The sequence below is a fragment of the Caretta caretta genome, chromosome 19 (assembly GCF_965140235.1).
Source record: "Caretta caretta isolate rCarCar2 chromosome 19, rCarCar1.hap1, whole genome shotgun sequence".
In the NCBI taxonomy this organism is placed as follows: domain Eukaryota; kingdom Metazoa; phylum Chordata; order Testudines; family Cheloniidae; genus Caretta; species Caretta caretta.
This window is the reverse complement of record NC_134224.1, coordinates 19,976,776-19,998,030: the sequence shown is the minus strand read 5'-3', so window position 1 is coordinate 19,998,030 and position 21,255 is coordinate 19,976,776. Positions and strand designations below refer to the sequence as shown.

The following is a 21,255-nucleotide window of genomic DNA, read 5'->3' as shown; positions in this document are numbered from 1 at the left end:
CTCCTCCACATGAGGGCACAGGGCCTGGCACCCTCATCAGTCAAGGTGCACCTGGCAGCCGTATCGGCCTTCCATCCCCCGGTGGAAGGCCACATGGTATTTTCCAATGCTATGACTGGCTGGTTCCTTAAGGGTTTGGACCATCTTTTTCCATATTCTAGACCCCCGTCCCGCAGTGGGACCTAAACCTTGTGTTGCCTCGTCTTATGGGGCCCCCGTTTGAACCCCTGGCCACGTGCTCCTGGTCTCACCTCTCGTGGAAGGTGGCCTTCCTGGCTGTAATCACGTTGGCCAGGTGAGTCTCAGAGCTCAGGGCCCTGATCTCTGAGCCGCCGTACAGCCTTTCATAAGGACAAGGTCCAGCTCCGCCCACACCCTGCGTTCCTCCTGAAGGTGGTCTCCGCCTACCACATGGATCAGGACATTTTTCTACTGGTCCTCTGCCCCAAGCCTCACGCATCCAGTGAGGAGCGCCATCTCCACATGCTCGATGTGCAGCGGGCTCTGGCTTTCTACCTCGAGTGGACCAAGCCGTTCAGAAAGTCCTTGCAAGTGTTTGTTGCCTCAGCTGAGCGCGCGAGGGGCCAGCCGATTTCCACTCAGCGGCTTTCCAGTCAGATCAGTTCGTGCATTCGTTCCTGTTATGAGCTGGCGGGTGTCCCCCCGCCACCCATTGTGAGGGCACACTTGCCTCGGGCGCAGGCCTCGTCGGCTGCCTTCATGGCCCACGTCCCCATCCAGGACATTTGTAGGGCCGCCACGTGGTCTTCAGTTCACACGTTCACCTCCCACTAAGCGATCATCCCCCAAACCAGGGATGACGCTGGGTTTGGCAGGTCTGTTCTCTGTCCTGGGAACTTGTGAACTTCTACCCACCTCCAACAGATATAGCTTGGAATCTCCTATTGTGGAATACACATGAGCAATCACTTGAAGAAAAGACAGTTACCTTTTCCGTAACTGGCATTCTTCGAGATATGTTGCTCATGTCTATTCCACATCCCACCCTCCTTCCCTTCTGTCGGAGTTGTCTGGCAAGAAGGAACTAAGGGTGGGGGGAGCGCGTAGCTCCCCTTATACCGCGCCAGGCAGGTGCCACTCCAGGCGTTGCTGGGGGCGCTCCCCCACTATGGGTGCTGTTAGGGGAAAAACTTCCGGCACTGGTGCACGTGGCGAGCACGCACACATAGTGTGGAATAGATATGAGGAATACATCTTGAAGAACACCAGTTACGGAAAAGGTAACTGTCTTTTCTCAGTGAGAGCCCCTCCAAGCAGACACCACACCCTAAAGTCCAGCAGCAAAGGAGAGGCAGGGAAGAAAACACAATTGAAAGAGGCTACATTGACACTTGGCTCCCAGTCTCTGGCATTTGATGTTGCTACAGATGCTGGTTCAGACAGATTCAGCACCTATGCCTCCAGTGCTGACATCCTCATTGGAACTGACACCCCAAAACAAGGGCAAGACTGAAAGGTAGGGTCAGGTGGACAGCAGATATGACATTGGCTCCAGGCACCATCCTGGAGGGAAAAGAGACATCACTGCACCAAAGACAGGGCATATGAGTTCTCTGTTAAAAGAGGAGGTGGTACCTGGTAAGCCAACACCAATGAAGTCACCATTCTGTGGATTATGGGACTGATATATGCCTTCATGGAACTGTTAAGAGGACATCTTTGGTGCTGCATAACACCCAGAGCCAGGGCCAAGACACCAGCACATGGCATTGCCATTCAAAGAGTACTGTTCTTCACTGTCATCACATTATGCCTTCTCTCTGGTGTTGAGCAGGGATATCTCTCTCTCTTCTGAGCACAATCCTGAAGCCTGTACCAGAGATTCCCCCTTACAGGGTGCTATCACAACAGACAAAAGTGGCATTGAACCGGTTGGCCGCAACTGAGCAAGTACCTATATACTGTGTCATCCTGGCCTTACTGGGGACCATCATCTCAGGTGTCCCACAACAGAACCCCTTCCTGTAGATCCAGGAAGAGGAGATCAGGCTCCTTGGAGGCATCACTGCCCATGCTGCCAACGTTGGATTCCGATGTTAGGTCCCAGGAGCTGGGAGCCATGGAAGAACAGCACCTCCAGTCTCAACTTAAAGTTGTCATCCTCACCTGATGAGGCTGTCACAGCATTCCTGCTCCAATGATTGATGACTTTAAAGCATTTCAGCTGAGACTTTAGATGTTGAAATCATGGTCATGAGAAAAATCACATAAAGTAATTGACATTTTGACCACATCAACCTGGGCCAGAATTGCTCATCCCCATAAATGAGGGCATACTAGAGCTAACTAAGTGGCTCTGGAAAACCCCAGTTACCATTCAGCCCACATCTAAATGGGTGCAGAAGTGCTATCAGGTGCCACCAAAATCTTTGAGCACTTCTACTCCCACTCAAACCCAGGATCGTTGGTGGTGGCAACAGTGCAGGAAGCATTGAAATTAATGAAAGGGGACATCTAAGGTCTAGGACCCCCAAAAGCTAGACCTGTCTAGATGCAAAGCCTACTTATCTGCCACATTGTAACTCCATGTGGCAAACTACCAGGTGTCATTTCTGTACATGGGCTAGGGGTGACTCCCTTCCTGGTGAAAGTACCACAGTACTCTATGGAGGAATAAAGGTCAAATTGTTGCCAGAACAGTCCTATAGGCAGCCATGGATGCCTCCAACACAGCCAAGAGATAAATGGCCACAGCTGTAACTGAGACTGGCTTCCTAGTTGTTAGCATCCAGAATACCAAGGGAGGTCTAGGATCTCAAGTGAATAGAGCTCTTCAGTAAAAGCAGCATTGCATTCCTTAAAGGATTTAAGGGATACCATGAGATCACTGGGGATATTATTCTCCTATAGGGAGCCCTATAGACAGCCCCAGCAGCCGCATCTATATCTCAGAGAAGACTTCGGGAGTACACATCACAGAAATGATCATAATGTTCAAGAAGACACCTGTTGCCTGCCTTCTCTGTCAATCAACCAATCCTGACATCCAGACAGCAGATTTGATGGGAGCCACATCGGAACCCATCAGGAACCAGTTTTTATAGAATCATAGACTATCAGGGTTGGAAGGAACCTCAGGAGGTCATCTAGTCCAACCCCCTGCTCAAAACAGGACCAATCCCCAACTAAATCATCCCAACCAGGGCTTTGTCAAGCCTGACCTTAAAAACTTCAAAGGAAGGAGATTCCACCACCTCCCTAGGTAAAGCATTCCAGTGCTTCACTACCCTCCTAGCGGAAAAGATTTTCCTAATATCCAACCTAAACCTCCCCCATTGCAACCTGAGACCATTACTCCTCATTCTGTCATCTGCAACCACTGAACAGTCTAGATCCATTCTCTTCGGAACCTCCTTTCAGATAGTTGAAAGCAGCTATCAAATCCCCCCCTCATTCTTCTCTTCCGCAGACTAAACAATCCCAGTTCCCTCAGCCTCTCCTCATAAGTCATGTGTTCCAGCCCCCTAATCATTTTTGTTGCCCTCTGATGGACGCTTTCCAATTTTTCCACATCCTTCTTGTAGTGTGGGCCCAAAACTGGACACACTACTCCAGATGAGGCCTCACCAATGTCGAATAGAGGGGAACGATTACGTCCCTCAATCTGCTGGCAATGCCCCTATTTATACATCCCAAAATGCCGTTAGCCTTCTTGGCAACAAGGGCACGCTGTTCACTCATATCCAGCTTCTCGTGTACTGTAACCCCTAGGTCCTTTTCTGCAGAACTGCTGCCTAGCCATTCGGTCCCTAGTCTGTAGCGGTGCGTGGGATTCTTCCGTCCTAAGTGCAGGACTCTGCACTTATCCTTGTTGAACCTCATCATAGAATCATAGAATATAAGGGTTGGAAGGGACCCCAGAAGGTCATCTAGTCCAACCCCCTGCTCGAAGCAGGACCAATTCCCAGTTAAATCATCCCAGCCAGGGCTTTGTCAAGCCTGACCTTAAAAACCTCTAAGGAAGGAGATTCTGCCACCTCCCTAGGTAACGCATTCCAGTGTTTCACCACCCTCTTAGTGAAAAAGTTTTTCCTAATATCCAATCTAAACCTCCCCCACTGCAACTTGAGACCATTACTCCTCGTTCTGTCATCTGCTACCATTGAGAACAGTCTAGAGCCATCCTCTTTGGAACCCCTTTTCAGGTAGTTGAAAGCAGCTATCAAATCCCCCCTCATTCTTCTCTTCTGCAGGCTAAACAATCCCAGCTCCCTCAGCCTCTCCTCATAACTCATGTGTTCCAGACCCCTAATCATTTGTTGCCCTTCGCTGGACTCTCTCCAATTTCTCCACATCCTTCTTGTAGTGTGGGGCCCAAAACTGGACACAGTACTCCAGATGAGGCCTCACCAATGTCAAATAGAGAGGGACGATCACGTCCCTCGATCTGCTGGCTGTGCCCCTACTTATACATCCCAAAATGCCATTGGCCTTCTTGGCAACAAGGGCACACTGCTGACTCATATCCAGCTTCTCATCCACTGTCACCCCTAGGTCCTTTTCCGCAGAACTGCTGCCTAGCCATTCGGTCCCTAGTCTGTAGCTGTGCATTGGGTTCTTCCGTCCTAAGTGCAGGACCCTGCACTTATCCTTATTGAACCTCATCAGATTTCTTTTGGCCCAATCCTCCAATTTGTCTAGGTCCTTCTGTATCCTATCCCTCCCCTCCAGCGTATCTACCACTCCTCCCAGTTTAGTATCATCCGCAAATTTGCTGAGAGTGCAATCCACACCATCCTCCAGATCATTTATGAAGATATTGAACAAAACCGGCCCCAGGACCGACCCTTGGGGCACTCCACTTGATACCGGCTGCCAACTAGACATGGAGCCATTGATAACTACCCGTTGAGCCTGACAATCTAGCCAGCTTTCTACCCACCTTATAGTGCATTCTTCCAGCACATCAGATTTCTTTTGGCCCAATCCTCTAATTTGTCTAGGTCCCTCTGTATACTATCCTATCCCTTTCAGGAGCTTCTTTGTCCTATTTCCTTGGACTTGGTCTGCTATAAGCACTGGCCATAGCTGTTCAATTCATTTGTATAGTCTGCTCCCATCCACTCTCCTACTGTTCCCTCTTCAGGGATCCTTCTCATGAGTCTTAAGAGTGGCTTTGTTGCTTCTTCTAGAAGCCTTAGAAGAGGCCCTCAGGGGTACAAGGGAAAAGGTTTCTACTTCCAATATTTAACACATCCAAGAGAGGTATTTTTGTCCTATCTGAGACCTGAGGTTCAGGTTGGTGACACTTGCCTCCATCATTCCATCTCTCTAGGCTCAAGACTCTTGGCTTGCAAAACGTGTACTTCCATATAGCCATTTATCCAATTACAGGAAGTACTTAAGATTCATGGTCGGAGGAAACCATTACCAATACAAGATTGGACTCCTCAGGGCACTGATGGGCTTCACAAAATGCTTGGCAGTCGTAGCGTTGACTGGATGATCAGAGGTGCATTGCAACAGGAGACACCAGTGAGCTTGAATTGTGCTCTATTCTTATTGTCCCACGTAGGCCTCCTATTTGAACTACAAAAACATCACTCACCATTTCGGATGATAGGTTTCAGAGTAACAGCCGTGTTAGTGTGTATTCGCAAAAAGAAAAGGAGTACTTGTGGCACCTTAGAGACTAACCAATTTATTTGAGCATAAGCTTTCGTGAGCTACAGCTCACTTCATCGGATGCATGCTGTGGAAACTGCAGAAGACATTATGTACACAGAGACCATGAAACAATACCTCCTCCCACCCCACTCTCCTGCTGGTAATAGCTTATCCAAAGTGACCACTCTCCCTACAATGTGCATGATAATCAAGGTGGGCCATTTCAAGCACAAATCCAGGTTTTCTCACCCCCCACCCTCCCCTTTTTCCAAAAACCACACACACAAACTCACTCTCCTGCTGGTAACCTGCTGGTAACTTGATTATCATACACATTGTAAGGAGAGTGATCACTTTAGATAAGCTATTACCAGCAGGAGAATGGGGTGGGAGGAGGTATTGTTTCATGGTCTCTGTGTATATAATGTCTTCTGCAGTTTCCACAGTATGCATCCGATGAAGACATCATATACACCGAGAGCATGAAACAATACCTCCTCCCACCCCACTCTCCTGCTGGTAATAGCTTATCTAAAGTGATCAGTCTCCTTACAATGTGTATGATGATCAAGTTACCAGCAGGAGAGTGAGTTTGTGTGTGTGGTTTTTGGAAAAAGGGGAGGGTGGGGGGTGAGAACCTGGATTTGTGCTTGAAATGGCCCACCTTGATTATCATGCACATTGTAGGGAGATTTCAGAGGAACAGCCATGTTAGTCTGTATTCGCAAAAAGAAAAGGAGTACTTGTGGCACCTTAGAGACTAACCAATTTATTTGAGCATGAGCTTTCGTGAGCTACGAAAGCTCATGCTCAAATAAATTGGTTAGTCTCTAAGGTGCCACAAGTACTCCTTTTCTTATTGTAGGGAGAGTGGTCACTTTGGATAAGCTATTACCAGCAGGAGAGTGGGGTGGGAGGAGGTATTGTTTCATGGTCTCTGTGTATATAATGTCTTCTGCAGTTTCCACAGTATGCATCCGATGAAGTGAGCTGTAGCTCACGAAAGCTTATGCTTAAATAAATTGGTTAGTCTCTAAGGTGCCACAAGTACTCCTTTTCTCATTTCGGATGATAAAATTCATAGGAGCTCTGATCAGCCCCAGACCAGAAAAGTCCTGTTTGCCTGAGGACAGGTTCCAGTTGTCACAGACGCTGATAATCCAACTAATATCAGAACAGGCTATGAAACTACGGATTTGCCTTGCGGTGTTAGGCCACGTGTCCACATGTGTGTACACAATGTTTGCCAGGCTCCACCTGCAGCTCCTTCAGCTCTGGATTTAGGTGAATCTATTCCCTAGTGAGGCATTGCATAGACAGGAAGGTCTCAGTGCCTCAGTATGTCAGTGCAGAACTGGCTTGGTGGTTGGATCCCACAGATGCAGAAAAAGGGGTACCCTTTTTAGTTGTCTCCCCATCACACACTGAGTACAGATGCATTAGAGACAGATTCTAAAATCATGGAACTTAGTCTCTTTAGAACATGGAGGTGTACATGTGAATGTCCTGGAGCTCTAGGCTGTTAGACTGGCCTGGATGGCATTCCTACTTGTCCTCCAAAACTTAGCAGTGCAAATCTCCACAGACAACACGACAATTGTCTGTATGTAAACAAGGGGCATTCAACCCTCTGTGTGGAGGCCATCAAATTCTGTACTTGGTTCTATCAGAAGGTTACTTCTATGACGCTTTGTCTCCCAGGAGTCAGCAACAACCTAGTGGACTTCCTGAACAGGCATTCAGTGACCAATCACAAATGGCCCTTGCACAGATCTGTTGTGGGACTGATGCATGTATGAGGTCATTGGGAATCTCAATAGTGGACTTGCTTGCTACCAAGGACAACACCAAATGCCAATACATTTGCTTCAGAGGAGGCCTGAGTCAAGGACTGTTACTGGATGCCTTTCTACTGCAATGGAACCAGAGGCCTGCTATAGGCCTTTCCATCAATTACCCTGGAGATCAGGGAATCACCAGTATTGAACAGGACAAAGCCGCACTAATTCTCATAGCTCCATACTAGCCAAGACAGTTTTGGCTGATGAGCCCAGTACAGGCATCCACTGAGCCTCTTGAGTCAGCTCGTGGACCTGATACCATGTTTGTTGTCAGATACGCCATTCAGACAGTCACTGCACCTGACAGCATGGCTGTTGACTGGTTAAATACCATAAATAGAGACTGCACCATTCAGGTCCAGGAAATCCTGATTCAGAGCAGGAAAACATCTATCAGAAGGATGTACTCATCTGAATTGAAGAGGTTCTCAATATGGGTGACCCAATAGAGTCTGGTCCCAGTTCAGGCCTTGATACTGAAGAACCTTGACTACTTGTTGCACTTAAAACAGGCTGGCCTTTGTTTGAACTCCATTAAGGTCCCCATTGCAGCAGTCTCAGCTTGTCATCCTCATGTACAGTCGTGCTGTCTTCTCTCACCCCATGGTATTGAGTTTCTAAAAGGGCTGTTACATACTTACCCACTAGTCACAGATCCTACTTCTGCCAGCGATTTCAATTTAGTCCTCCTGAGGCTCATGGAGCGTCTCTTTGAACCTTTCTCAGAATGTTCCTTGAACCACCTTTCCCTAAAGTTATTCTTCCTGGTGGCTATCGCTTCAAACAGGAGGGTGAGTGGGCTTCAGGGTTTTGTGGTAGAACTCACCTCCCTCCCAATATAACATTTCGTAGAGTGCTCAGGCCTCACACACATTCATTCTGAAAATGGTTTCAAATTTTCCTTGGAACCAGTCAATCAATCTGCCTGATGTTTTCCCCAAGTCTGCACTGGGAGAAAGGAAATTTACACACTCTAGCTGTAGCCAGCACTTGGTTTTATCAGATACTGGCTCCGTCTGTTCTTAGCCATAGCTGGGTGTTCTAAAGGTCAGGTATTCTCATCACAAAAAATGACAGTATATCTCATCATTACCAGCTGGCTGCTGTACCTCCCACTCCACTAGAGGGCAAACAACATCCTTCGCTTGCTTCAGGAATGTGCTGGTATCAGTGCTTTGTAAGGCAGCACTGTGGAATAACCCACCAATCTAAGTAAGATACCAAATTTTTGGGAAAACAGTACTATGATCACTGTCGACCTTATGTAGCTGAAACTCCTCTTTCCTACCATCCTGAGGGGGTACTGATTGCCAGTCACCTACAATGGGATCTACTGTGACACATTCAAAAACTGTTGGTTAGCCTAAAGTAACTCTGGTTCTTTGAGATGTTGTCAGTGTGCATCCAGCCTCCTCCATTCCAGATACAGAAGTTCTGAGCTATGACTGAAATTCTAATTATGAGGGAATTTACGAAGGGTTGCGGCTATCTTATGCCCTCACACAAAGGAGGAGGTTCACGGCTTACATGGTCCTGACTAACACAACTATTCAAAATCATCTGATTTCCAGTGTATGAGGCACATGTGCACCTACAGTGAGGTTTTGTATGAACTTCAATATCTCAAAGGACCACAGTTGCTGTAGGGTAAGTAATCTTTCTTTACTTATGGTGCCTATGTTTGGGCATTGTCCAGTCTAGTCTTAAATATCCCAACCAGTGTGGTTTCCCTCTCTTAAATTGGAACAGTATTTTACAGCTTCATATAGCTTGCTGTCAGGAGTTTCTCCTTGATAATAAGCCTACATTTTCCTGTTTGTATAATGGGGCTGCTCCTGTATACCCACCTTTTGATACATGACTGAATACTATATACATGTAAAATTTCATTAACAAATAAATAGGACCCGGGAGTCCTAAATCTTATTCCTCAGCTCTGACTATACAACATTCCCTTCTCAGAAGGAATACATCTACTGCTGTCAGCTAATGTAGGTACTCCTTTAGCTTTAGTGGTAAAAGTTTGTGCTGTGCATCTGAAGGTTCAGGTTCAAACTGTGCTAATGATTTATGCAGGGGGATTGCTAGTCTTACATGATGGAATTTTAGTTCTTTCAGTTCAGTTTAAAAACCTAAAGCCTAGGAAATTCCATATAAAATATCTTCATTAAAAGAGAGAGGCTTAAGGTTGCACAGTGGAGCGTCAAGAAGTTAGGAAATACTAGTCTCAAGATTGTCCATGTAACCATAATTCACCAGCATATGTGATGTTTATGCAGTCTTTAATTACATGACTGCATACTCTTTCCCCTCCCCCCCCCACAGGACCCTTGCCTTGTTCATTGAACAGCACGAGTAATGCTCAGGGAACAAGGCTGCTGTGAAGTGTTTTTCTCTTCCTTCAGTGTGTGACCCATGATGGTATACTTCTGTTTTCCCATCAACGTAGTAGGAAAACCTCATGCACATTAATATAAGTTTTTTGGGGCAAAGGCCATCTTTGTGTTGTGGGCTTGACTGATCCTTGGTGGGAGCCTCTAGGCACCATCTCAGTACAATAATAAAATACGTACTGTATCCTCCCAGCAGCCCTGGGAAGTAAGAAAGCAGCGGTATGGAAACTGAAGTGCAGAGTAAGGCTAACGCTTGCAAAAGCAGCCATCTTGGATGCTTCGGTCATTGGGTCCCTTGAAACTCGGGGCTGGATTTTTTTCCCACAAACGTGCTGAGTGGCTGCAGTTTCCATTGACTTCAGCTGTAGTTGAGTAAGACTTAGCAGGGAAAATCCAGCCCTTTGGGATGTCTCAAGTTGAGCATGGGGAGGGAACACTGTTAGTGACCACTTCAGAAAACTTTGGTTTGTAACATTCCCAGTATCACAGGAATCCTATGGCAGAGCCAGGGATAGAACCCAGTTTTCTAGAGTCCAGTGCAGTCCCTAACTACAAGATCATCCCTTTTATTTGTGCAATCCTGTGTAATTGATTATGCATGTTTCAGCAAAGGAGAGAGGAGATAGCCTTATTGATTACACATGCTTGGCTCGCTTAGCATCCATTCTGAGCACAGAGTTGAAGCAAAGATATTGAGAGAAAACAGTATGTGATCATGTAACTCAAGTCTGTAACATTTGCCATCTGCTCAGTAGAGCTGAATTAAGATTGCCTGTCACTGAATTAAACATTCTAATTATTTTATTGGACCAACTTCTGTTGGTGAAAGTCAAGCTTTTGATCTACACAGATCTCTTCTTCAGGTCTGGGAAGGGTACTCCGAGCGTCACAGCTAAATGCAACATGATCCGATGAAGTGAGCTGTAGCTCACGAAAGCTTATGCTCTAATAAATTTGTTAGTCTCTAAGGTGCCACAAGTACTCCTTTTCTTTTTATGGAACAGATTGTTTAGCGTAAGTAGTTAGCACATATTCTAAGGGACCATTCAAAGTCATAGGCAGTAATGGGCCACTCTATCTTGAATGGTCCCTTAAAATATGTGCTGAGTACTTTCACTAAACAATCTGTTCCATGATGCATTTAACTGTGGTGCTATGAGTATCTTTCCCAGACCTGAAGAAGAGCTGTGTGGCTCGAAAGTTTTTCTCTCACCTAAAGAAGTTGGTCCAATAAAAGATATTACCTCACCCACCTTTTCTCTCTATTATCCTGGGACAGAGATGGATACAACTACACTACATACTAATTTAATTTTGACATTTCCTGTCTTGATTTCTTGACTTTGCAACTTTTGCTTTTTCTCTTAACATAGTTTATTTTTGTATGGAATATAGCTGTAGTATGATTTCCCCTTTCACATTTCTAAAATATTTACCAATTGATGAAATTTAGAGGACAGCAAAGATGCTGTGGTGAATAATGGATTGATTTATGAGGAGAGACTAAAATAGTTAAACATGTAGAGCTGGGTAAGCAATGCCTAAAGCTGGCCAGCTAAACAATCTAAAGGTATTAAAGTGCATTAACACCAAGGTAAAGAAGAATTGTTTAGAGTTCAACAGTGGGGCAAAATTAGGAATTATAAGGTAAAATTAAGGGATGAAAATTTTGACTGCATATCAGCCAGAACTTTTGGACAGGGTGTCATTTACAATTGTAGAATAGTTTTTCTTCCCTCCACCTCTTCCAAGGTGAGGGGCTGGAAGTGCCATTACTTGGTATATTACATAGTTTATTTAAACTTACTAACAAACATACTATCATGAACATTGGTACTAAATGACCTGCCCTCCCACCTATAACTTCTTTGCCATCGAGGAATCTACTAACTACCTCGTTTAAATACTAATGCCTGTTCTTCAAAAGCTCATGTGAGTGGCTTATTTGAAACATAGATGTTCGTGTGGTATGGGATTCACTTTATGGCTGTGGCTCAGATAACCCTATTTAGATGTCTGTAGGAGACTTTCAGGAGAGTGATTTTTATTGCTCAGGTATCATTTTTCTAAATTTGATTGAATGAAAATAGCTAATAAATATACTTTTTAATTTTTAAAGGATCGTGTAGGAGGAAGAGTTGCTACATTTCGCAAAGGAAACTATGTTGCTGATCTAGGAGCCATGGTGGTAACAGGGCTGGGTGAGTCATTCAAAATAGTAAACTTTTTTAAAGGTTATTGAAAGAGAAAGGTTATAACATTCTAGTTTGGGCCTCTTCCGCGTTCAGGGTGCCCTGATAAGCGATGAAGGAATCGTTCATAATAGGGATCAGTTCAATGAAGTGTGGTTGTGATATGGAAGACATTTTCTCAGTTGTCATTCTTTTCAGGTTTGTTGAAACCACTTAATTTTTTGTGGTTCCTGCCAAACTCTCACCATAGTGGTTTGATTTTTGCAACAGTTCATTTGCACTGGGATTTCTGTTACTCTTCTCTTGGCAAAAAAGCTTATTTTGCCTTTATTTAAACTATTCTTACAACCATTTAGCTGAGCATCAAAGAATCATAGGGACCTCGAGAGGTCGTCTAGTCCAGTTCCCTGCACTCATGGCAGGACCAAGTAGTATCTCCATGGGTTCTCGCAACAAATTTTTTGGTGGTGTCAGAGTGCAGCCACCAACTCTTGCTGGTGGCCGCACTTACACTTTAGGAAAAATAAATAATTTTAGAAAAAAAATAGTAAAATAATATGCACATATGTACATCCAAATCATTGTAATTCATTTATGTAAGGTTTTGGGTGGGTGTTTGTTTTTTTGCAGACTCAGTAATAAAAATCATGCACAGTTATCTCTATTCTATACTAGACCTAAAGAATAGAAACACAAATAAGGTGCTTTTTGTGTTCTTATCTTTTTTTATTATTGTTTCTTTTTCTTTTTTGGTAAAAGTGGTTGTCTGTATAATAATTCTGAAGTAAATTTAAAAATGCTTTGACATAATAGAAGTCCAAATAAAAATGAAAAAGATATCTGGGGAGCTGGGGAGGGGAGGGGACATACGGCTGTGGCCATCCTGGGTCTCCTCCGGATGCGGGGTGGCGGTGGGGTGGGGGTCGTGTGGCTCGAGGCACAGGGGGCATCAGGGCTCCAGCTGCGTGGGCAGAAGGGGTGGAGTCGGGGGCTAGCCTCCCCAAGGGGGGGTTCTACCTGCTGCTCACCTCCTCACCCCTGCCCACTGCTTGCCTCCTGTGTTCCTCCTCACTCCGCCACCCACCGCTTGCTTCCTCGCTCCCCTGCCACAGGCATCCTGCTGCCCACCACGAGAACTCCCGCTCACTGGTGGCTCACCACTCACCTCCTCACTCCCCCGCTTGCAGCCAGACACCCCTGTCTGCCTAGTCAGCCTGCTGCTTGCCTCCTAACTCCTCCACCAGGCCCCCCCCCACTTGCCTCACCTCCTTCCCCTCGCCTCCTCATCCGACCCCCGCTCGCCTCCCATCTCCTCACCGCGCTCGCCTCATCACTCCCCTGCTCGCAGCCAGACCCCTCTGCCCCCCTCTTCACCCTGCTGCTGGCTCGCCACTCACCTCCTTACTCCTCCACCAGCACCCCCCTGCCACTCGCCTCTTGTCTCCTCACCCCGCTGTCCGCTGCTTGCCTCCTCACACACCCCTGCTCGCCTCCTCACTCCCCTGCTCGCAGTCAGCCCCCACCACCCACCTCCTCACCCTGTTGCTGGCTTGCCATTTGCCTCCTTACTCCCCCGCCCTACCCCCCCCCCGCCCGCTGCTCACCTCACCGCTTGACTCCTTAGCCCGCTGCTCACTTTCTCACCCCCTCACCTTGCTCTTTAAGCATTGTGTGTCCCATCTGTGCCTCCAGTGAGGCGGCGCATGCAGGAGCAACAGGGATAAAGGGGAGGGGCTGATGTTCTCCCCCCTCCACTGCCCAGGAAACTGCTGTGGCCACAGGGAAACCCCTTGGTGGCCACATTTGAGAAACTGTGATCTAGACCCGAGTTGGGCAAACTACGGCCCGCGGGACCGTCCTGCCCGGGCCGTGAGCTCCCAGCCAGGGAGGCTGGCCCCTGGGTGCTCCCCCATGCGGGTAGCACGGTTTGCACCTGCCCACCTCCCAGACTTTCCAATAAGCCTGTCCTGCCACTCTGAGCGGCATGGTAAGGAGTGGGGCGGGGGTGTGGATAAGGGGCAGGAAGTCCCGGGGGGCAGTCAGGGGACAGGGGGCAGTTGGATGGGTGGGGGGCGGTCAGAAGAAAGGGAGCAGGGGGGGTTGGATGGGGGTGGAATCCTGCAGGGGGTCGGGGAGTCCTGTGCAGCCGGGGGGGGGGGGGAGCAGGGGGGTTGGATAGGGGGTGGGGTCCTGGGAGGACAGTTAGCGTCGGGGGTCCCGGGAGGGGGCGGTCAGGGGACAAGAAGTGGGGGGGGTGTTGGATGGGTTGCGGGCCTGTCAGGGGGTGTGGATAGGGGTCAGGGCAGGGGGGGTTGGATGGGTCAGAGGTTCTGAGGGGGGCAGTCAGGGGGCTGGAAGTGGGAGGGGGCAGATAGGGGGCAGGGGCCAAGCTGTTTGCGGAGGCACAGCCTTCCCTACCCAACCCTCCATACCGTTTTGCAACCCTGATGTGGCCCTTGGGCCAAAAAGTTTGCCCACCCCTGATCTAGACCATCCCTGGCAGGTGTTTGTGTAACCTGCTCTTAAAAATCTCCAATGATGGAGATTCCAGAACCTCCCTAGGTAATTTATTTCGGTGCTTAACCACCCTGACAGTTACGAAGTTTTTCCTAATGTCCAACCTAAACCACCTTTGCTGCAATTTAAGCCCATTGCTTCTTGTTCTATCCTCAGAGGTTAAGGAGAACAATTCTTCTCCCTCATCCTTGTAACAACCTTCTATGTACTTGAAAACTGTTATGTCCCCTCTGTCTTCTCTTTTCCAGACTAAACAAACCCAATTTTTTCAATCTTCCCTTATAGCTCATGTTTTCTAGACCATTAATCATTTTTGTTGCTCTTCTCTGGACTTTCTCCAATTTGTCCACTTCTTTCCTAAAATTTGGCTCCCAGAATTGGACACAGTACTCTACTCTGCGCCGATTAGGCCTCAGCTGGAGTGGAAGAATTACTTCTCATGTCTTACTTTAACACTCCGCCTAATACAGTCCAGAATGATGTTCACTTTTTTTTGCAACAGTGTTACACTGTTGACTCATTTAGCTTGTGGTCCGCAATGACCCCCAGATCCCTTTCTTCAGTACTCCTTCCGAGGCAGTCATTTCCCATTTTGTATGTGTGCAGTTGATTGTTTCTTCCTAAGTGGAATACTTTGCATTTGTCCTTGTTGAACTGCACCCTGTTTACTTCAGACCATTTCTCCAGTTTGTCCAGATCATTTTGAATTTTAATCCTATTCTCTAAAGCATTTGCAACTCCTCCCAGCTTGGTATTGTCCACAAACTTTATACGTGTACTCTATGCCATTATCTAAATCATTGATGAACATATTGAACAGAACTACACTCAGAACTGATCCCTGTTGGACCCCACTCATTATGCCCTTCCAGCATGACTGTGAACCACTGATAACCACTGATAACTACTCTCTGGGAACGGTTTTCCCACTAGTTTTGTACCCACCTTATAGTAGCTCCATCTAGGTTGTATTTCTCTAGTTTGTGTATGAGAAGGTCATGCAAGACCAGTATCAAAAGCTTTACTAATGTAAAGATATACCATATCTACTGCTTCCCCCCCATCCACAAGACTTGTTACCCTGTCTGAGCCCTGGTCTACACTAGGACTTTAGGTCGAATTTAGCAGCGTTAAATCGATGTAAACCTGCACCCGTCCACACAATGAAGCCCTTTATTTCGACTTAAAGGGCTCTTAAAATCGATTTCCTTACTCCACCCCTGACAAGTGGATTAGCGCTTAAATCGACGTTGCCGGCTCGAATTTGGGGTACTGTGGACACAATTCGATGGTATTGGCCTCCGGGAGCTATCCCAGAGTGCTCCATTATGACTGCTCTGGACAGCACTCTCAACTCAGATGCACTGGCCAGGTAGACAGGAAAAGAACCGCGAACTTTTGAATCTCATTTCCTGTTTGGCCAGCGTGGCAAGCTGCAGGTGACCATGCAGAGCTCATCAGCACAGGTGACCATGATGGAGTCCCAGAATCGCAAAAGAGCTCCAGCATGGACCGAACGGGAGGTACGGGATCTGATCGCTGTTTGGGGAGAGGAATCCGTGCTATCAGAACTCCGTTCCAGTTTTCGAAATGCCAAAACCTTTCTGAAAATCTCCCAGGGCATGAAGGACAGAGGCCATAACAGGGACCCGAAGCAGTGCCACATGAAACTGAAGGAGCTGAGGCAAGCCTACCAGAAAACCAGAGAGGCGAACAGCCGCTCCGGGTCAGAGCCCCAAACATGCCGCTTCTATGATGAGCTGCATGCCATTTTAGGGGGTTCAGCCACCACTACCCCAGCCGTGTTGTTTGACTCCTTCAATGGAGATGGAGGCAATACGGAAGTAGGTTTTGGGGACGAAGAAGATGATGATGAGGAGGTTGTAGATAGCTCACAGCAAGCAAGCGGAGAAACCGGTTTTCCCGACAGCCAGGAACTGTTTCTCACCCTAGACCTGGAGCCAGTACCCCCCGAACCCACCCAAGGCTGCCTCCTGGACTCAGCAGGCGGAGAAGGGACCTCTGGTGAGTGTACCTTTTAAAATGCTATACATGGTTTAAAAGCAAGCATGTGAAAGGATTACTTTGCCCTGGCATTTGCGGTTCTGCCTTTGCAAAAGGTTTCTGGGGAGGGCAGCCTTATTTCGTCCTTCATGGTAGGACACTTTACCACTCCAGGCCAGTAACACGTACTCGGGAATCACTGTAGAACAAAGCATTGCAGTGTATGTTTGCTGGCATTCAACCAAAATCTGTTCACGCGGTGGGAGGAGGCAAAATGCGACCTTGTAACGAAAGCACGTGTGCTATGTATGTAATGTTAACAGCAAGGTTTACCCTGAAAGAGTGTAGCGACTGTTCTATAAAATGTGTCTTTTTAAATACCGCTGTCCCTTTTTTTTTCTCCACCAGCTGCATGTGTTTCAATGATCGCAGGATCTTCTCCTTCCCAGAGGCTAGTGAAGCTTAGAAAGAAAAAAAAACGCACTCACGATGAAATGTTCTCCGAGCTCATGCTGTCCTCCCACACTGACAGAGCACAGACGAATGCGTGGAGGCAAATAATGTCAGAGTGCAGGAAAGCACAAAATGACCGGGAGGAGAGGTGGAGGGCTGAAGAGAGTAAGTGGCGGGCTGAAGACAGGGCTGAAGCTCAAATGTGGCGGCAGCGTGATGAGAGGAGGCAGGATTCAATGCTGAGGCTGCTGCAGGACCAAACCAGTATGCTCCAGTGTATGGTTGAGCTGCAGCAAAGGCAGCTGGAGCACAGACTGCCACTGCAGCCCCTCTGTAACCAACCGCCCTCCTCCCCAAGTTCCATAGCCTCCGCACCCAGACGCCCAAGAACGCAGTGGGGGGGCCTCCGGCCAACCAGCCACTCCACCACAGAGGATTGCCCAAAAAAAAGAAGGCTGTCATTCAATAAATTTTAAAGTTGTAAACTTTTAAAGTGCTGTGCTTAAAGTGCTGTGTGTCATTTTCCTTCCCTCCTCCACCACCCCTCCTGGGCTACCTTGGTAGTCATCCCCCTATTTGTGTGATGAATGAATAACGAATGCATGAATGTGAAGCAACAATGACTTTATTGGCTCTGCAAGCAATGATTAAAGGGAGATGGGGAGGGTGGTTAGCTTACAGGGAAGTAGAGTGAACCAAGGGGCGGGGGGGTTCATCAAGGAGAAACAAACAGAACTTTCACACCGTAGCCTGGCCAGTCATGAAACTGGTTTTCAAAGCTTCTCTGATGCGTACCGCGCCCTCCTGTGCTCTTCTAACCGCCCTGGTGTCTGGCTGCGCGTAACCAGCAGCCAGGCGATTTGCCTCAACCTCCCACCCCGCCATAAACGTCTCCCCCTTACTCTCACAGATATTGTGGAGCACACAGCAAGCAGTAATAACAGTGGGAATATTGGTTTCGCTGAGGTCTAAGCGAGTCAGTAAACTGCGCCAGCGCGCCTTTAAACGTCCAAATGCACATTCTACCACCATTCTGCACTTGCTCAGCCTGTAGTTGAACAGCTCCTGACCACTGTCCAGGCTGCCTGTGTACGGCTTCATAAGCCATGGCATTAAGGGGTAGGCTGGGTCCCCAAGGATACATATAGGCATTTCAACATCCCCAACAGTTATTTTCTGGTCTGGGAATAAAGTCCCTTCCTGCAGCTTTTGAAACAGACCAGAGTTCCTGAAGATGCGAGCATCATGCACCTTTCCCGGCCATCCCACGTTGATGTTGGTGAAACGTCCCTTGTGATCCACCAGAGCTTGCAGCACTATCGAAAAGTACCCCTTGCGGTTTATGTACTCGGCGGCTTGGTGCTCCGGTGCCAAGATAGGGATATGGGTTCCGTCTATAGCCCCACCACAGTTAGGGAATCCCATTGCAGCAAAGCCATCCACTATGACCTGCACATTTCCCAGGGTCACTACCCTTGATATCAGCAGATCTTTGATTGCGTGGGCTACTTGCATCACAGCAGCCCCCACAGTAGATTTGCCCACTCCAAATTGATTCCCAACTGACCGGTAGCTGTCTGGCGTTGCAAGCTTCCACAGGGCTATCGCCACTCGCTTCTCAACTGTGAGGGCTGCTCTCATCTTGGTATTCATGCGCTTCAGGGCAGGGGAAAGCAAGTCACAAAGTTCCATGAAAGTGCCCTTACGCATGCGAAAGTTTCGCAGCCACTGGGAATCGTCCCAGACCTGCAACACTATGCGGTCCCACCAGTCTGTGCTTGTTTCCCGAGCCCAGAATCGGCGTTCCACAGCATGAACCTGCCCCATTAGCACCATGATGCATGCATTGTCAGGGCCCATGCTTTCAGAGAAATCTGTGTCCATGTCCTGATCACTCACGTGACCGCGCTGATGTCGCCTCCTCGCCCGGTATCGCGTTGCCATGTTCTGGTGCTGCATATACTGCTGGATAATGCGTGTGGTGTTTAATGTGCTCCTAATTGCCAAAGTGAGCTGAGCGGCCTCCATGCTTGCCTTGGTATGGCGTCCGCACAGAAAAAAGGCGCGGAACGATTGTCTGCCGTTGCTCTGACGGAGGGAGGGGCGACTGACGACACGGCTTACAGGGTTGGCTTCAGGGAGCTAAAATCAACAAAGGGGGTGCCTGTACATCAAGGAGTATTTCAGGCAGGACTGCACGGAGGGTTCCAATAAGAAATGGTGCACCTAAGTTATCGTTCTTATTGGAACAAGGAGGTTAGCCTGGCCTCTGATTGATACATGGCTAGATTTACCTCGCTGCACCTTCTCTGTGAGTGACTGCAGTGTGACCTAGAGTAATGAGTCCCCTAGACAGGGGAGGAGGCAAATGAGTACAAAACAAATCTGGTCTATTTCTTGTTTTGACCCACTCCATCTATCTTTTACATCTTTGGCTGGCAGCAGACGGTGCAGAAGGACTGCATGCCATCCACATCTCATGGCTGCTCGGCAGAAGATGGTACAGTACGACTGCTAGCCATCCCCATCTCTTGCCTGCCTGGCAGAAGATGGTGCAATACGACTGCTAGCAATCCTCATCTCTTGCCTGCCTGGCAGAAGATGGTACAGTACGACTGCTAGCAGTCCGTATCGCCTGCCCGCTCACCATAAGACGGTTCAATAGGACTGACTGCAGGACTAAAGAGAATGACCTGGTCAAGTCACTCCAAATTTAGTCCCTGTGCCCATGTCTGCCCAGGCGCTCCCAGCCGACGTGGCCAGGAGCACTTCGGACACGACGAGGACGACTACCAATCGTATTGCACCATCTGCTGCCAGAAGGCAAGGGGTTGCTGCTACTGTGCAGCAAAGCCGTACCGCGTCTGCCAGCACCCAGGAGACATAGGGTGACGGTTACCTGAGCGGGCTCCATGCTTGCTGTGGTATGGCGTCTGCACAGGTAACTCAGGAAAAAAGGCGCGAAATGATTGTCTGCCCTTGCTTTCACGGAGGGAGGGAGGGAACGGGGGCCTGACGACACGTACCCAGAACCACCCGCGACAATGTTTTAGCCCCATCAGAGTGCTCCATTGTGACTGCTCTGGACAGCACTCTCAGATGCCCGATTGTTTGCCATTGCTCTGACGCTGGGAGGGGCGCTTACAGGGTTGGCTTCAGGGAGCTAAAATCAACAAAGGGGGTGGCTTTACATCAAGGAGTATTTCAGGCAGGACTTCACGGAGGGTTCCAATAAGAAATGGTGCACCTAAGTTATTGTCCTTATTGGAGCAAGAAGGTTAGCCTGGCCTCTGATTGATACATGGCTAGATTTACCTCGCTGCACCTTCTCTGTAAGTGACTGCAGTGTGATCTAGAAGAATGAGTCCCCTAGACAGGGGAGGGGGGGAAGCAAATGAGTACAAAACAAATCTGGTCTATTTCTTGTTTTGATCCACTCCATCTATCTTTTACATCTTTGGCTGGCAGCAGACGGTGCAGAAGGACTGCATGCCATCCACATCTCATGGCTGCTCGGCAGAAGATGGTACAGTACGACTGCTAGCAGTCCGTATCGCCTGCCCGCTCACCATAAGACGGTTCAGTAGGACTGACTGCAGGACTAAAGAGAATGACCTGGTCAAGTCACTCCAAATTTAGTCCCTGTGCCCATGTCTGCCCAGGCGCTCCTGATCGACCTCACAGAGGCGACCAGGAGCACCTCAGACATGACGATGACGGCTACCAGTCGTACTGTACCGTCTGCTGCCACAAGGCAAGGGGTTGCTGCTACTGTGTAGCAATGCCGTACCGCGTCTGCCAGCACCCAGGAGACATAGGGTGACGGTTACCTGAGCGGGCTCCATGCTTGCCATGGTATGGCGTCTGCACAGGTAACTCAGGAAAAAAGGCGTGAAATGATTCTGCCCTTGCTTTCACGGGGGGAGGGAGGGAACGGGGGGCTGACGATATGTACCCAGAACCACCCGCGACAATGTTTTAGCCCCATCAGGCATTGGGATCTCAACCCAGAATTCCAATGGGCAGCGGAGACTGCGGGAACTGTGGGATAGCTACCCACAGTGCAACGCTCCGGAAGTCGACGCTTGCCTCGGTACTGTGGAAGCGCTCCGCCGAGTCAATGCACTTAATGCACTTAGAGCATTTTCTGTGGGGACACACACACTCGAATATATAAAACCGATTTCTAAAAAACCGACTTCTATAAATTCGACCTAATTTCGTAGT

The 21,255-nt window shown here is 48.2% G+C and overlaps 2 protein-coding genes across 5 annotated transcripts in view; both read left to right on the top strand.

Annotated features, from left to right (window-relative positions):
* The window catches only part of KDM1A (lysine demethylase 1A), a 180,090-nt gene that overhangs the window by 55,163 nt on the left and 103,672 nt on the right, over positions 1 to 21,255 (top strand). For all 4 annotated transcript variants that reach the window (XM_048825892.2, XM_048825890.2, XM_048825889.2 and 1 more), the window contains one exon: positions 11,982 to 12,063. In XM_048825892.2, the coding sequence (XP_048681849.1) occupies positions 11,982 to 12,063 (82 nt within the window). The remainder of the gene's footprint in view (positions 1 to 11,981; positions 12,064 to 21,255) is intronic.
* LOC125624722 (uncharacterized) lies at positions 14,458 to 17,593 on the top strand. The gene is made up of 2 exons (XM_048825904.2): positions 14,458 to 16,596; positions 16,984 to 17,593. The coding sequence occupies exons 1-2, from the start codon at positions 16,017 to 16,019 to the stop codon at positions 17,502 to 17,504; spliced, it is 1,101 nt and encodes a 366-aa protein (XP_048681861.2). The 5' UTR covers positions 14,458 to 16,016; the 3' UTR covers positions 17,505 to 17,593.

Bases quoted from the DNA above. Each gene is read 5' to 3' on its own strand.
- LOC125624722 (XM_048825904.2), top strand. From the start codon at position 16,017: ATGCAGAGCTCATCAGCACAGGTGACCATGATGGAGTCCCAGAATCGC. The intron at 16,597-16,983 runs GTGAGTGTACCT...TTTCTCCACCAG, and splicing joins AGGCGGAGAAGGGACCTCTG to CTGCATGTGTTTCAATGATC.